We start from the raw sequence: 18068 nt of genomic DNA, 5'->3' as shown, positions 1-18068 counted from the left end.
GTCTTTTTTCTCTGACATAGAAAAAAAGGTAAAATATTAGTTTTATAAGAAAAAGGTAAATTGGGCTTACTTGTGAGACAAGAACTCTCAGAACAACAAACACTTCTATTTTATTTTATTTTATTTTTATTTTTATTTTTTGAGACAGAGTCTGGCTCTGTCACCCAGGCTGGTAAAATGCAGTGGCATGATCTTGGCTCACTGCAACCTCCGCCTCCTGGGTTCAAGTGATTCTCCTGCCTCAGCTTCCCGAGTAGTTGAGACTGCAGGCATGTGCCACCATGCTCAGTTAAATTTTTTGTATTTTTAGTAGACATGGGGTTTCACCATGTTGGCCAGGCTGGTCTTGAACTCCTGACCTCAGGTGATCCACCCGTCTTGGCCTCCCAAAGTGCCTGGATTACAGGTGTGAGCCACCACGCCCAGCCTGGAACAACACTTTTAAAATAACTGTTTAGAGGACCTAGCTAAAGGAAAAAGCAGCTGCAAGGAACATTTAAGATAGCACCAAACGGACATCTTTGCTAGTAAGTCAAGGTCTCTCAGTTAGACAACACAAAGTTTTAAATTTTAAGTTACCATTCCTACTAAAGTTCATAGATAAAGAAAAAATGGCTGCAGGGAATGTTTAGAGCATCATGATGTCTGTCGTGCTTGTGGTTGAAACAGTTACTAAACCTCTCAGCCTGTTTCTTCATCTGTAATATAATGTAGATAATAACAATATCTACCTCATAGCATTGTATAAGCATTAAATGAGATAATGCATCAAAGCACACATAACTCTCAATAAATGTTATCTATAATAAAATGTGTTAATATTACATTATCCTTATGCCATGAGTCTCATACTTGTTCTGTACATTCAGAAAATAGAACTACAGGTCTTAGATGCTTGTTTAATAATCAAGTCAAAGTAAACTTACAAAACAGTGTTTATTTAAATAGGCATTGACAATTGCACATCAAGCTATTCAATAGTCCCATAATAGTTTTTTTTTTATTATTATTTTCATATAAGTCTTTGGGCCTGAAAGTGTTTTTTTTTCTTTAATCTTCAAATTTATGCTATTATTTTATTTAAAGTACATGTTTTTATTGACACTCCTCCATCAAATAACTGAATTGCGGGCATCTATGTACGTATTGGCTGCTTTTCTTATGGAAAGAGCCATTGTGAGCTTCCTCTTCCCAGAGAAGCACCACAGCAACGGTCAACTGCAGACATAATTCATAAGGACAAACAGCCTATGTTGTGAATGCTAAATGTCTCACTTATGAGACTGTTTTATAATTTTATAACAGCCTAACTCCAGATGTGTATTAGGAAAATGTTCATATTAAATGGAAACTATCACTGTTGCAAAGCAAATTTTCTTCTTAACCTCATTGAACCTTATATAGCTGAGTTTTACAAGTACTCAGGCACAGCTTTTTTTCTACTTGCATCCTGAGAACACAAACGCAGGCACTCATGATCATCATTACTATCATCATTTTCATTAAACGCATGGAAAAGTTATTTTTATGTCCTGAAGGTGAGGTACCAGTATATTGTGATTTTCTTTATAGTCTTTTTTTTTCCTTAAGAATGTTGTTTAAAATTTTTTATCCTTGTATTGATTCACATAACTTGAAAAATCTGCTTATGAACTGTATCTTCCTGAAGCAGGCTGTAAAATTCTACGATAATTAAACCATTACTTAAAAAATATTTCAGTGCAACAGTGTCTATTGCATAAAGATGTCCAGACTGGTGGACAGGACCAGGGATAGGTCTCCTTGGTACAGAGATCAAGAGATCACCTTGGATAAGGGAAAAAAAATAAGTCTCGGAGTACACCTGGCAAAGTGTCACTTGTCTTACTCTTCTTTCTCAGGTTTCCCAGGGTTAAGGAAACATAGCAAGAGAAAAGCAAACAGAAGAGGTCAGAGGAATGACTGTCTTCCTCCAGAATAATGAGCTAGGAAAGAAACCGAAGGCCTTAAGTAGGATAATAAAATATTTGAAAAGTGGCAGGAGAAACATTTGATGACAGAGAAAACCATTGTAAAAAAACGACCTCAGACATTTAGACAGCAGATATGATTTAAGGGAAATTTTAAAACTGTGAACACATAACATTTTTTAATTTTAAAAGTTAAATTAAATGTTGATTAACTTGCAAATAATTACAAGTTTGTGAAAAATATAGTAAATTGTATTACAGCCAACTGTGTATTACTTTGAATTTTCTGTGCAACTTTGCCCTGATTTTCCTTTTTCCTCTCCCATAATGTATATTCTTCTGTAGTATTGTTGGTTTAGTTGTTTGACTGAGAACTTGAAATTTTTGAAGACTAAGATTACTGAAAAGAAAAGGGTTTTGTCTCTATGTGGTATCCACACTTGCAAGGATTCTGGCTATTTAGAAGGTGAATTTATAACCAGGACACCATCGCTCAACAAAATGTCCCAATTACCATCAAAACAACTATGAGGAAATAAATAACATGTTTGGTTTTTAAACTTCAACCTCACAGTGACTAAAATCATAGTCTCTCTGTAGATAAGAATTCAGGGAGACCCTATATAGACAAGAGTTCAGGGAGGCCAAAGAATGTTGCCCTAAATGACAGGTATGTTTTATCTTTAGAGCTGCCCTGCCATGCCTCTTTAGAATTCTTTGGTGCATGTATTGACTGATACAATGTCAGAGTTCTTGAGTATAGGAGGAAAAGCATTCACCCTCCCAAGACTGCTCTAGAATAGAACATAATACGTCTCTCTGAAGTTTTCCTACAATCCTGTTTTCTCTGTTTTAACGACTGTGGCTTAATATCATTGTGAATCAGCCACATTTAATTTATTATTGTCTGTTTGAGTTAACTTATGTTAACATTGTAATCTCCTCCAGGTGTCATTCTCTATATTCTACTGGTGGGGTATCCACCCTTCTGGGATGAAGACCAACACAGACTCTATCAGCAGATCAAGGCTGGAGCTTATGATGTATGTAATAACTATTTATATCACTTTAGATAAAGATTTGTTTTTGCTTCTTGACCAAGTGTCAGATCTTTGCATTGTTCTTTTAACCACAATTTTTACCATTTTCTCTTATTATTTTCCTCTCACAGAAAGAGAAAAAGAAATAGAGCATATGTATTCACTTTATGTTTCCTTTTAGCTCACTCTCTCCTAACATTGAAAGAAAAGCAATGTGAAGTTTCTGAAGAAGGACTTTTTCAAAATATTTGGATCTTAGTGCATTTTGAAAACATGAAAATTAAAATATTTCTGCTATAGAAATGGTCATTGCCTATTTAGTTGAATTATATTCTCAAATATCTATCACATAATTTTCAAATATATACCAAAAGTATTTTATAGTGATCCTATATCAAATAGAACATTATCCCACTATTCCAGTTTCTGGGTTTTGTTTTTTTTGTTTTTGTACTGTTTATCTAATGGGCTACTATGCAAGCTTTTTTGAAAAATTTGAAAATCACGATTCTAATACATTTAGTTTATAATTAGAATATTTGAAAGTAGAAAATATATATTGTATGTGTGTATATGTGTGTGTGTGTGTGTGTGTGTATGTGTGTGTGTAAGAAACAGCCTTGTGTGTTTCTTTAGTAGCTCCTTGTAGCTGGAAAGCTTTTACAACTGCCAAAGATAAGATTCAGGAATTAAAAAAATGACCGTTGTTAAACTGGCAAAAAGTACAGGTATTAGAGTCAATATCATTTTTCTCATATTTTATTTTGCCAATGAGTCACAAGTTCCCCATTTTAAAACTACTAAAAATAGACTGATTTAATTCCATGACACAGTAACAATGGCTTTGTTTTTCAAGATTGTTTATACAAATTCATGAATTGGAAAATAACCTAATATTCCATCATTTCGCAACTAATGTGATGTAAATTTCCCTTAACCTTTGAAGGATGGTATGTCTACTAAATATGCTAATCATATAAAAGTAAGTTTAATAATTATCAGTACAAAAAATAACACAAAGAAAGGAAAAGGAGAAGTAGCTTTTTTATATAGTTTTAATATTAAAAAAGAATTAATAATGGGAAGTTATCGGATTTGATTACTTTCATATACTTTGGTAAAATTTGTAATTGGGCAGATTAAACTTCTTGATGGGTTAAAATGAAACCTTGCTGAAGCTCCTTAGGTCTCAGATTCTTCTCACTACAGCATTCCAAGTAGCCGTGATTAATGGGTCAGTTTTGGCACAGGAATTGAAGCTGTTTTATTACCTCTGCTATTACTGCTTATGAGTTGTGAAAGTATATAATACCTCATTTTGAACCTTGGCATAGTATCATGACATTGCTACATGTGGCAACCTCTTTGCTTTTATTAAGTTTTGCAAACAGTTATGAGAAAGATTGTATAAAATTCCATTTTCAAATCAAAGCAGAGATACTTTGAGAAGAACAGAAGATTTTTAAGTTCTTTTCTTCTGAATTTTAAAAATGTATTTACTGTATGTGACAAGCGGCTTGTACATATGTTGGTCCTTTATCAGGTACTTTTTAATATATGTAGTTTTCTGTATAGAGGGGGAGAATCGATCTAAATGGTTTTATTTATTTTAAATACAATTTAACTTATATAAAAAATAAATTTATGAAGAAATTCACTACTTGAGGGAATGATTCATGTAGTTGATGCTGCCCTGTTTGATTGTGTGTCCATTTTTAAAACTTTTTATAAATTTATAATTTTGAAGTTTCCATCACCGGAATGGGACACAGTGACTCCTGAAGCCAAAGACCTCATCAATAAGATGCTTACTATCAACCCTGCCAAACGTATCACAGCCTCAGAGGCACTCAAACACCCATGGATCTGTGTAAGTAAAATTCTCCAAAACTTCAAGAGCTAAAATGAAAAATAAGCTCTCCTTAATATATTGTTAATGGATTTAAAATAATTTTGCAGAAAAAGAGGAAACTCAGAATGAATGAATTTTTGACTCAAGGTGTTTAAGAAAATGAATTTTATGATGGTAAAAATGCAGTTTTCAATAGCAAATTCTGAATTGCATAGATTGCTAAATACACATTGCTTGTAGTAACAAAGGAATGAGTATTCTCCATATCAATTATTGACAATACTCATGAATGAGGTTAAGAAAATAACAACAAAATTAAATGTGTCCCAGAAGAAAAGATTTAACAAAGTTAAATTATTTGTCATTAGGCAACTTTAGAAACAAGTATGAAGTTTGGTAGCTGAGAGTAGAACTTTAGTGGCATAAAAGAATGGTCATAGTAGTCTGAATGTATTTTTAAAATATTAAGAAAAATAGTGTGAAATTTGAGGGGGATCTGGAGACTTCAGTAAATTTCCTAATGTGTCAATTGCTAAGGTAACAAATATGGCACTAAGTAAATGAAAGATAGTCCAGTCAAAATGTGATTAATACATTGAAATAAAGACAATTTTAAAAATTATTAATATTGATTTCTGTACTTTCTGTACATCAGTGTTGCATCTTGGTCACAAGTAATCTTGGCAAAACTGAAATTTTATTTTTAGGTAAGTTTGGCAATTGAATACTTAGAAGTTGATCATGCAGGGTGTAGCACCATTAATAAAGATTTGATGAAGTCAAGGATATTATATTTAGCGTGTTTTACATATTCTCAATTAAGTCACTTTTTTCCCTCTTCTTCTAGCAACGTTCTACTGTTGCTTCCATGATGCACAGACAGGAAACTGTAGACTGCTTGAAGAAATTTAATGCTAGAAGAAAACTAAAGGTAAGAAATTTTACATTTTTTGGGGAAGTAGATTTGGAAGACTGAGAAGTAAAATGCTATGTGAGGAAAATAACTTCTAGCAAAGACTTTCAATTATGTAGACCTTAATACTCTCATTATTCTTTTTTGGGGTCTTGGGAAAATGGAATATACACCAGAATCAAAACTATGATGAAAAGCTAGAATCATTCTGGCAACACATGCTGTGGGTCCTTTCTTCAGTGGAAAACAGCTGTGCAATTTGATAATGAGAATCTGGCCCGCACATGAGAGCGGTCCCAGCATCATGAAAGACAAAGGCCTTTGACTCTCAGGAAACCAAAAAACAAAAACAAACAATCAAAAATCCCCTAACTGAAAGTAGGGCCAGGAAAAGATTTGTTATCAAAGACTGTATATTTGTTAGGTGCAGGGTTTGCATAGGCAACATTGACTTTTGTGTTCTAATTTTTTTGACAGGGTGCCATCTTGACGACTATGCTGGCTACAAGGAATTTCTCAGGTACATGCATTCATTACTCTGCTTCTTATCCTTTGGTCTTCTTTTTAAGTAGTCTCAGTTTGTCTATGGAATTTTAAAAATCTAATAATTAGAAAAACCTCATTGTTCAGGGGTGGCAAATGTGTGGCACAGATTCCTTCTACACCTGTGACTGCCATTAGTAGTCTGCCTGGGAGCTGTCTGCCGCAGAGCCTCCGTGACTGCACCCCTCACAAGAGTGCTTCTGGCAGCTCTGGCCACCAATCAGTGCTGGTTCAGGACTAGCCTCATCTGTCAAATGCTGGGGTGCGTACAAGTTGTGGAAATAAATACTCACTCATTTGCAGTCTCAGCATTTCACACCTAGAATTTATTATTGAGATTTCATAAAGTAATAACTATGAATAAGTTATTTTTGGTCTCATTTTCATAGGGAATCCCAGTATGCAAGATTTTTAAAAGAAGATCATTATTGAGAACCCAGTTCTCTTAGACCTAAGTTCATTCGAAAGTATAGTAGTTTCTTGGCATGCTATAAGAATGATTAAAACTGTCAAAGGCATCTAACCCAAGAATTTACAGAGCATCTTACACACAATACTATCAGTGCATAATAAATGTTCCTCAAAATGATTTCATGGTTAAAATAAGTTTGTTAAGTAATAAGCTAAAAGAAAGCAAACCAAGGCTGGGCACGGTGGCTCACGTTTGTAATCCCAGCACTTCAGGAGGCCGAGGCAGGTGGATCACCTGAGGTCAGTAGTTCGAGATCAGCCTGACCAACATGGAGAAACCCTGTCTCTACTAAAAATACAAAATTAGCCGGGCATGGTGGCACATGCCTGTAATCCCAGCTACCCAGGAGGCTGAGGCAGGAGAATCACTTAAACCTGGGAGGCAGAGGTTGAGGTGAGCTGAGATTGCACCATTGCACTCCAGCCTGGGCAACAAGAGCAAAACTCCATCTCAAAAAAAAGAGAAGAAGCCAAACCATTTCTTTATTGTAAGAGTCACTCTCTAAAAATGGAGATAAAGTATATATTACTCAAAGAAATTGCTTGAGTTTTGCAACCTCCTTCTTTGATGGATTATCTCAAAGGACCACGTTCCCAAAAGTCAAATCTTGTTCAATGCTAAGCAGTCTTATGTGGGGGGAAGGACTGGAGCAGTATTTAAGCTGCACTTGGTAACCTTTGGCCCTTTAGACTTGGAACACTTGTTAAGCATTAATGCCAAAAATACTACCACTTTAGTTTGTGTATTTACATAACAGTGATCTGCAGCATCAAATTATCCAGCTATTTTTTCAATTCTTTATTTTCTGCTACACACTTAGCCTGGGTGTTATAGTGTTATCAGATAATAATCCATCATATCATTGCTAAGTGTTCTTCAACCAACTTCTACTTATTATTTACAACTGTATTAAGTGGTCATTTTTCCCCCCACCTTTGCATTTAGTTACAATTAGTGGGAAACCATAAGAGGCCTTTCAAAGACTGTTAAACAACAACAGTAGTACAATGAATAATGCTACAAATTAAGGGACTGTGTTGGTCCATTGTATGTATTTTGTCCAATTTATGTTTAGTGGAAAACCTTGTTGCTGCCTTTGTCAAGTTACCTGTTTCATAAACAGTTGATTAGTATGGTTGACAGTTATATGGGTGAGTTCAATGCCATCTCATTAAATATTAATTCATGTATACTATATTCAAATAAATTTCACTGTGGCCCAATAATTAGTGAATCATTAAAAGGTAGGATGATTTATGTAGCATAAATTGTTAATGGCAACCTAACCCAAAGGTTTAAAAATCTTCAGATTTAAAATTGTACATTTTGTCAAAGTGTTAAATATAATCTTTGACATAAATTGGGCCTTTATTAATGTATGTACCCATATATAGAAGCTTTCTGTTTACCTCACGGCTTCCTTTTCATCATCCTGTAAACTAAAAACTCATGACTAATATGTGATTTTATATTGTTTCTGAATGTCTTAGCATGAAAGAGCAAATTTTTTTTCTCCATCACCTCAAAATCAATTGAATAACATTAGACCCAGTTACAACATCTTGTACTTGATACTGCATTTTAGTTTTCAGTATTTTATTCATTCTACTTCATTGCCAAACATGCTCTTTAAAGTAATTTGTCCATAAGTATATGGTTATAAAGTTGTTTTTATTTTTTCTTTTCTCCCTTTATGTGGAATGTATTTCTTGTGAGGTAAGGTGAATAGTAACCAAAAGGGACATTTCTGCATCTCCCAGGCCAAATCCCTGCTTACCCTGAATCATTGTCTTCTCTTTGCTTGCTACTGCAATTTCAATTATTCTGAGTTTGCTTTCTAACCTATTAACTGCCACAGGATTGATTTAATATTTCTTTTTAGCTCCAGGCAAACAATGTAATAGCTAAGGCAACTATTTCTTGCAATCTCAATTAATAATAAATTAATAGCTTTGTTGCTAAAGACTAAATGAAATTAACATTTTTGTATCTTTTAAGTAAATTTAAAAATATACCAATATGATATTGAAATAATGCCCCAAATCAATGAACGTCAGTAAATTACATGTTCATGCAGTTCTATTCCAGCTAGGTATTTCCATTTTTGAGGCCAAATTCTATTCTGACATACTTAAATAAGTGTATGTAATTAATATTAAATGAAAGTATAAGTGTATATTGTGTCCTTCATATTTGTGAATGTTCCATTCTTGGTGTACTAATTGTCGTTGACACTTATATTATCTGTTCACTGTGTATATACACGTTCATTAGTAGATTTTTTGAAATGATTGCTTCACCTTTTAATATACTCAAGAAGTTTAGTAACAGAAGGAATGTTAAAAGCTCCCCACCAAGAAAAATGAAGTTTTATATAAGACCATGTGCTTTAAGATTTCTCTGATTTAGTTGAAGATTTTTTTATGCTGTCTCAAATTTTATTTTTACTTTTTCATTGTAAAGTCTTTTGTTTGTATTCTGATTTTAAAGTATAAAAGAATACATAGTGCCATTTTTTTAAATATCATATGCTAAACATTTAAAAAATTTGCTCTAGGCCAATAATATACCATTGTATTTAAATAGTAATATTTTTTGTAAAACCAAATTGTCTGACTTCAAGAATATAATGAAGATGTTATTTAGCCAGAGCAAATTTTACAAATGAGTTTTCAACCTCTAAAAAGAGGGGCTTAAATGGCAGAACTGACATGGTCACCATACATGTGGTGTGAATGAACATGTAATACAATCTGTCAGCTGATGTTCAAAGACTGAAATCAACTTTCTGGATTACAAAAGGATAGTCCAGTTAAAGTTCCAGTATCCTTTTCGCAACCAACAGTGAAATAAAGTCCAATAAACACAACTGGCAAAGTATTCAATTATATACAATGAACTACTCTTTAGTTCTAAATTTGCTGTGGCAAACCAAGAAAAGTGATACTGTATTTCAATGTTCTGTAAGCTCGCGCTCATCAGTGTGACTTTGATAACTTGCCATATGTTGGCCATAACTCAGCAAAGGTGGTAGAAGGAGACAATAACCTGACTGCTCTGTTGCCTGGCTGTGGGTTTCTATGCATAACTCACTAAACTGATTTTATTCTCATTTTACAGCAGCCAAGAGTTTGTTGAAGAAGCCGGATGGAGTAAAGGTAAGTTAAACAGATGCCCCTAATCCATTTCTGACTTTCAGATGCTGGATAATCTTTAAATGTTAAATATAATTCCTAAGTCTTTGCAAGTTCTTTTTTTTATTGTTTCTGATAAACGTTGCAGGTTGAAATAGAAATGATTTAATATACAAAGATGATTAACATTTATACCAAGAAGAGCTGTATTTCTTCTATTGGATTATATATGAAATAGTCTTGAAAAAATAATATTGTTATACAATACAGAGTTCCTGTAGAAATTGAATGTCTAAATTCTCTCTGATTTACTACAGTTCCAAACTAACATGGTGACATAAAAGTCTGTAAAAACCAAATGCTTTTCCAAATAATTATGCTGCATATGTGAAGGCCGCTGAAGTGTATAGCCTGAAAAATACTCACATTGGGGTATGGAAAGTAGAATGTCAGATGACTAAAATAATGTGGTTGGGCAGTTTTTATGAAGGTCATAATTATTCCTGTTTTAATTATTCCTATGTTTCTATCATAAGGTGTTGAGATATATTCAAGATGAATGTTTTGAACAAATATTACAAAAATCTTACAAGAAAAATAACAGCAGGATATTTTTACTTTCCAGGTTTCTAAACAAAATAATTCAGTTTCTTTCCTACTGATTGTATTTTATTTCAAGGGAATTTATTCTTGTTGGAATGTAACCTCATATGTGCATAATGATGTTTGTTATATTTTCAGAGTACCACCTAAATGTTTTATTTCTTTAATCCTTTTCTTTCTCTTCCAAGGGCAGATGCCATACATTCTTCATCAACACTTCAATATTCCTGGGAATTAATTAATTTTCTAACATTTGAATTTGACCCAAAGTCAGGTGGTCAGTTCATATTGAAAACATAACATAGAAAATCATTTATCACTTTACATGTTCATGTTCAGTCATTCACTCATTTCTTTACCACCTGTCTGTGTGCAGCTTGGAAATTTCCAGAGCACTGATGATTATGCATTTGTGATTTCCTTTGGGATGCCATTTCCATTTACCAATTGCTTTCCTCAACCTGCAATTTTGTCTTCATTTTGATTTGTTTATTCCATTTAGATTTTAATAATGATAGCTGATGACTGCCTTTTTCCCAGTGTTGCAATAGTAGAAATGTGGTATCTTACATTTTCCAAATATTTTCTTCTCCTGGGCTTTCCTGTACCATTCAGTGATGGAGAACTCACAGTTCCTATTGAGATATTTACTTTCATTACTATTTTAACATAGAAAACATTTCCAGAACTTTTTTCTTCCATTCAACTTATAGCTCCTCTTTAAAAACAAAATTATTCTGTACTCCATGCTTTGATACTCTAAATTCAACCGGTCATATTTTTTTCTTTTCCTTTCTCTTTGACTGGTCAATTCAGAAAAGGAAGTCCAGTTCGAGTGTTCAGATGATGGTGAGGATCTCTATCTGCCAGATTTCTCCTCCTGTGAAAATTCACACTTAGGAATAAAAGTCTTATTTACCTATGATAGTGTAAGTGGAAAGGGTGTAGGACCATTACAGGTCAGTGTTAATCAACCATCAAAACATGGTACTCCTCTTACATGCTATATTGTTTTTCTCTGAAGTTGAATTTGTTAAACATGTAAAAAGTTATATTAACAAGTTTGCCCTTTTACAAAGACAAAGTGTAATTTTCTCTTTGAAGATAAAAAGACCATGACAGAATTTATGTATAATGTTAAGTAAAAAAAAAATACTATATGATTATTTTTTAAATGTTCTTCATGTTTGCTAAAATAGGTGTGATTTATAGGACAACATAATACATTCACCATGGAGTTTATAAAGGTGTAAAAGTGATCTGACAATGTATTAATTCTAGTTAAATACCTTAAAAAGAAATATTTATTAACCTCAAAACAATAAACTCAACACCTGAGAAATAGGAATATCTTGCCCATGCCTCATAAAAGTAATTCAGTGCATCATACAATTATCTGATTTGATTATTTGACTCACTTTTTTAAAAAAAGAAAAATACCCTGCTTCTACTAATATAAAAGAATTATATCACACAAAAGTACCAGAGCTCTTATATGTTTAAAGACATCTATGGTCTGGGAATGGTGTCTCACACCTGCAATCCCAGCACTTTGAGAGGCTGAGGCAGACAGATCACCTGAGTTCAGGAGTTCGAGACCAGCCTGGCCAACATGGTAAAACCCCATTTCTACTAAAAANAAAGAAATTAGCCGGGCATGGTGGCCATATCTGTAATCCCAGCTACTCAGCAGGCTGAAGCAGGAGAATTGCTTGAACCCAGAAGTTGGAGGTTTCAGTGAGCCAAGATCTCACCATTGCACTCCAGCCTGGGCAACAAAAGTGAAACCCCGTCTCAAAAAAAAAATTTTTTAAGACAATTATGGCTGAACCCATACTTGATATTTGACTCTTTAAAAAGAACTACTTCTAGCCTTTTGCTTAGAAATTCTCCTATTATTTTTCAATAAATTAATATTATAAATACCTCCAAAAGATTTTCCATAGGAAAAAAATCATTAAGTTAATCTTTACATTAACAAAAAAGTTTTTAACTGCACATTAAACATGACCAAAAGTGTGGTTGAGGCACATATTCATTTAACTCGTGTTTCCCATACCTAACAATAAAGAATGGCTTACCCAGACAGAATGGCCTTCATCTGGAAGGGATGATGGTGCGTATATGCTGTGTATCTATGTGTGAATGTGTGTAGGTGTATGCGTGAGTGGGGGGCACATGAGCTCTTGTGCAGATAAGTTTGTGTGCATAGGTGTATATGTGGGACATTTTCACTAAAATAAAACAGTTATTGGCAACCACAGCCTAGAAAAAAAAATCAAGTATCATATCTCAAAACAGAAATAAACGTATCTCAGAATATTGCTTTCATATGCATTCACTGATATAAACTAAATATTGCGTATTAAATACACGTGGTGCTTTAACCGTAAGTGTCCCTGTTCATTTGACAGGAAGCCAGATATGTTTTGCCCAACATGCTTCCTGAATAGGAAATTATGTGTGTGTGCATCCCTCCCCTTTTCTTACATACCCTGTACTAACATAAGTACTGAATTTTGATCCCTCTTTAATAGACTTTATTACCTCTTATCTCTTTTTGGCTCTTGTACAAATATCATGTAAAATTCTGTGCACTTTGATTTAAAGAAAAAAATGTTTTGACTATCTGCAGAATATATATTGATGACAACATTTACAGAATTTTCCAGTAAAGGAAAGTTTAGACGCTTTCTCATCCTTTCCTTCAGGTCACACAGCACAGCGTTACAGCTTATTGTAAAAATAACGATACCAGTAAACACAGATAGGAAAGAAAGGAAAAAGATTACATATTTAAATTAGTTTATGTTACCTTCTATCTTCCTCTCAATACTAGTTTTGACAGGATATATAGGTATCAATTATAGACTTTCCAGAAAACCCAAACAATTAAACTGGTGTCATCACTTGTAAATACCCATTTGATACTCATTTATTTTATACAGTGTATGTTTCTCTTTAAGTCCTTACGTATATTTATATTAAAATCACTGAGATGTATTCCTTTAAAAAATAATACAGTACCTAGATAATATAGTGTAAGAAAATGAATGTTATCTAACATTTTTTTTGATAACCATAATGTAAGTTGTCATGCATGAGTTTAAAAGAACGTTGATTATTACTTTTTGGTCTTTGATTCTTAGTGCCCTGACTCAGTTGTAGTTTCTGGTTGCCACTTGTCTACAAAGAGTCTTCTCTGTGGACCATTAGAATACTCTTTGATCCTCTGAGTTGCTTTTACCACACAGCCTCCACAGGGGTAGTCATATCTTCTTTAAAGTCAAACCTGGTTATGTTAAAGCAAGGGAATGATATTACCAAATATGTTCTGCAATGATAGTAGTAACACTTTGACAGAAAATGTAGTATTTCCCTCTTACACGACTGTAAAAATTAAAGTCCTTGTACATTCAACATAAAAAGTTTGATTTCCCCACTAATAATTTAAGATGTAATTTTTAAAGGAGATCTACATTTATCATTTTTAAAAGCGATTGTGACATCAGCATTGTATCAGAAGATCTAAATTTTAATTGGATACCTCCTAAAAAAGTAATAATGGCTCACCAGAGAAAGATTGTCTATGTGTGACTTCAGACTAAAGAATAAAATGGGGGAAAAAAAGGAATATAACAGTGAACAATTGGAAGCTTGAAAACAGAATCCAGCTTGAAGAGTATGAGAATTGTTATATTCATTTCATACTCTGAAACCTGAGTTGAGCTCCATTGAAGCAGCTCTTTGTTTGCTAAGGTGGCACAGCAACAGCAGCCACATCTGTTTTCTCATTGCACCATCACGGACATGGTCCAGCCTGCCTGTGACCATCAGAGACTAGCAATCATCATTCCTGTCCATCATCACAGTGTCTTTCACGTTCATCTTCAGTGGCTCTTTATCTTCGTGTCTACATCTCCATGTAGACATGCTGCGTCTAGAGACATTGTCTACCAAGGGGTTTAAGGCATCTCTGTTTCTATTTTCTGCATACCCACAGATAAACAACAAAGCCAACGTGGTAACCAGCCCCAAAGAAAATATTCCTACCCCGGCGCTGGTATACCTGGACTCTTTGTAACCCTTCTTAAGATCTTTTTTTTTTCTTTTTTTGTGGTTTCTCTCATTTGCTTTCATGATATATATACATATATATAAATATTTTATTTTGTTGGGTGTTGGGTTTTTTTTTTTTCTTTTGCTTTCTACAATATGACAAAAGTTCATTCTTTTGGGTTTTTTTTGGTTAAGTTAGTTGTCAAGCAGTGTGGTCTAACATGAGGTTATCTCATTTCATTGTTGAACATTGTACTGATAGCTGTGATCTCTGTAGTTGGAATTGTTGCATGCTGCATTCAAAATACAGCGCTTTGGTTGCTCTTAGCTCTTCTGATGATGATAGTTCTAGATTATACAAACAATGGTTTCTTCTTTTCATGTTGCAAATGCTGGCATCAAGAAGAGCTAATGGGATTGTTGCTAGACAACATAAAAGTAGACCTTATTCAGAGTTCTCGTTTCCCTCTTATTAAAACACAACAGGGCTTGGTAAGATTTCACTTTCTGAGATAAGAGGCACTGGATAATTTAGAGCTTTTTGTTTATTGTGATTTAAATTAAATTTTCACTGTTTCACTTTAATCCAAAGAATGAAATTGCAAATAATAGAACTTTGAATTATCAGCGGAAACCCGTTATGTCTATCTCAATCAAATCCACACAATTAATAATTAAATTAGCCTAACACTTTTGATGGTATTATGTTAAAATTCAGAATTTGAATACTAGCATTCAGTGCTCTTTGAGTTCCATAACATTTTCCCTAAACTATTTCATATTTTGACATATGATTTTCAGAAATTTTTCCTATTACTTGCTTTTCTCATAGTGTTATTTTAAATAAATTTTAAAATGTTAGAGAATTATTTTACTTGGGTTAACTATGGGGCTCCATTTAAAAACATTTAAAGGAAGGACACATCAAGATAGCACATTACTAGTAAATATCAATGTTGATCACAGCTGTAGCCAAGGGAAAGGGAGAATGGAAGCAGTGAATATGTTCTCTCTCAATATTACAGCAGTGTAAACTGTAGTGGTGCAGGAGTGCCCATGGTTGAGAACTCCCAGTGGGTTGCAGTACCTCCCCATTGCCAAGATATCACATAATGAAAGTGCTGAGCATGTCACTGATGTATGCATATTGAATCTTTTTTTACATCTGTTATTTGAGTGTTATTATCCACTTGGGAATATTTCTTTGCTTTCTAATAGAAAACAATAGAAAAACCAATACTTTCTTCATGGAAAAGCATGACTTTATAGCCAAATATCCTGTATATATAGTCCATAAAGTAGAAGTTTTCTCTTAGATATGAATTAACACAGGATTTGACAGCAATCTGCCTCAAATTACAGTGATTACATGATTAGTTCTAGAACCCTTCAAGTAAACTTTTAAAAATTTTCCTTAAAATTTCTTATGGACTTTTGAAATTGATTCTTTAGTATAGTCTTTTTTTTTAAGTGTTGTCCAGTGGTTCTAGATTTTACAAGGGTATTCAGTTACGTATTAATTATATTAATGATACTGTAATCAAGTTTCAAAGCAATGCAACTAAAAAATATCTTCTTCGAGAATTTGAAATCATCTCGGAGTTTTAACTCCAGTGTCCTTGGCCAGTTCTCTATGGTACAGACGGTCACAGGCCACTCATTAAAGAAGAAAGGAAAGCATAGGATTAGGTGAAACAGTGAGTGCCTCTTTAGGTCTCTAAATATCGAAGCCTTGTTTGAATGCTGATGAAGAATAAGGTCTTTTGCATGCTGCTTCTGGGTAGGGAGGTTCCTATCTCATGGGCTCACCAGGGAGACCTTTCATCAGAGGTATTGTCAGCTACAACTCTGACAGCAGTTAACATCGCTTTAGCTCTTGGCACTATTTTGTTTTGTCAGCTGGCTCACCCTGCTCTGTCCCTCACACTAGAAAGAATGTACTTACCAATGCGAACTGTTTCTTTCTCTATTTTGTTCTCACTCAGGAGCCCCAAACTACTGTAATCCACAACCCTGATGGAAACAAGGTATTCAGAAAGAATCAACATCATCTTGCTTTAACAAGACTATCGTCTCATCAAAATTCAAAAAAATAATTCATTATCTAAAAATAGGAAAGAAAATTCTAGCTATTTTCTACCACACTTCCTTTTGGGCCTAATTTGTTTAGAACTATGGACGTACTTCTTGCAAATAAAAATGAATGACATCTTGAAAGAGAAACTAATGTTACCATGAGTCAATAAAAGTCAGGCTAAACATGAAGGAAGTCTTTATGTCAAGATGACTGTGTGTCTAAGCAATTCCATTTGGTCATTTTCTCCCCATGACTTTGTGCTTTGTACTGTAGATATATTGTGCATGATAATGTAGAATTTCTGGCTATATCATTCCATTGTCTTCAAAAATATCAACTTGACTTTTCATAGATTTTTTTTTTTAATTTAGTGTTACGTTTGAGTTTTATTCTATTCTGTTGTCAGAGTGGTTTTTGTGGGTTTTTTTGTTTGTTTGTTTCTTAATTCCCTGTTGGTGATAATGATGTTGTCATTGTTATTGTTGTTGTTGTTGTTTGGCATGAATTTGAGGAGAATAAGTGAGTTTCACTTTTTGTGAAATATGTTTGTTGTTGAGTAGTATACATTCCAGTAACAGGAGTTTACTGATACTGAAAGAAGATTAAATGTTTCCTATACATTTTACATTATTTGCAGAGCATGTTAACTAAATAACAGCACTAGCATACATGTCTATACGATGAAATATTTTCTGAATGTATTCCATGTGTCTGATTTATTACTTTTTGTACATTATTATGTCTCCAAGGGGAGAAAAATATACTGTACTAAACTTTTCTCCAATATTAGGTATAGTCATGGATCTTCTCCATACTCCTATCAATGATGTCTAAAACTTAGAAAGCACATTTTATCCTCAGACTTAAAAAACACATTTTCTCTCTGGTTAACATTTAGTTGATCAACATTAAAGCCATTAGAATAAAAAACATGAAGCGTTATTCTCTTTAATGTAAGATTTATTTTATAGTTATGACACTGAAAATGATCTAAGTCCCGAAAAGCCTTGAGATAGTCAGGACCATCACATTCGAGAACAATTTTTTTAATAGCATTAGCAAATGACATGCCAAGTGTAACAGCTGGAATGGACACTTCAGTACTTCTAGCTATATCATTTGTTAGAGTTCCTGCATGATATTTCTTGCTTACATGAATTAGTTTAATTTTACAGTGCATGGGTTTACCTTCATTCTCAGTTTAAATTTGAATACTAGATCACATTAAGAAATGCATGAAGATTCCTTTCTTTGGTTTTGTGTGTATGGAGACTCTGGGTACATCTTTAATTAGTTTTTCCCGTGGTTTAATTATTGTATATGATGTTTATATAAATTGATCACTTTTTTGAATATTGAATCTCTAAAATGACACCGACTGGTGTTTGCATTATTTTCCAGAATCCATTTTGCATTACTGAGCTAT

The 18068-nt window shown here is 33.6% G+C and overlaps 1 protein-coding gene across 32 annotated transcripts in view; it reads left to right on the top strand.

The window, feature by feature from the left end:
* CAMK2D (calcium/calmodulin dependent protein kinase II delta) overlaps positions 1–18068 on the top strand; it is a 313396-nt gene that overhangs the window by 250210 nt on the left and 45118 nt on the right. For 5 of the 32 annotated variants that reach the window (XM_017510315.2, XM_017510487.2, XM_017510467.2 and 2 more), the window contains 7 exons: positions 2898–2992; positions 4737–4859; positions 5689–5772; positions 6232–6274; positions 9890–9927; positions 14510–14569; positions 16551–16592. In XM_017510315.2, the coding sequence (XP_017365804.1) occupies positions 2898–2992; positions 4737–4859; positions 5689–5772; positions 6232–6274; positions 9890–9927; positions 14510–14569; positions 16551–16592 (485 nt within the window). Of the gene's footprint in view, positions 1–2897; positions 2993–4736; positions 4860–5688; positions 5773–6231; positions 6275–9889; positions 9928–11322; positions 11356–14509; positions 14570–16550; positions 16593–18068 lie in introns of all 32 variants that reach the window. The other 27 variants (XM_017510401.2, XM_017510390.2, XM_017510522.2 and 24 more) reach the window with 9 other exon arrangements.

The sequence above is a fragment of the Cebus imitator genome, unplaced genomic scaffold (assembly GCF_001604975.1).
Source record: "Cebus imitator isolate Cc_AM_T3 unplaced genomic scaffold, Cebus_imitator-1.0 Scaffold17, whole genome shotgun sequence".
In the NCBI taxonomy this organism is placed as follows: Eukaryota; Metazoa; Chordata; class Mammalia; order Primates; family Cebidae; genus Cebus; species Cebus imitator.
This window is presented reverse-complemented; position numbering and strand designations above follow the sequence as displayed.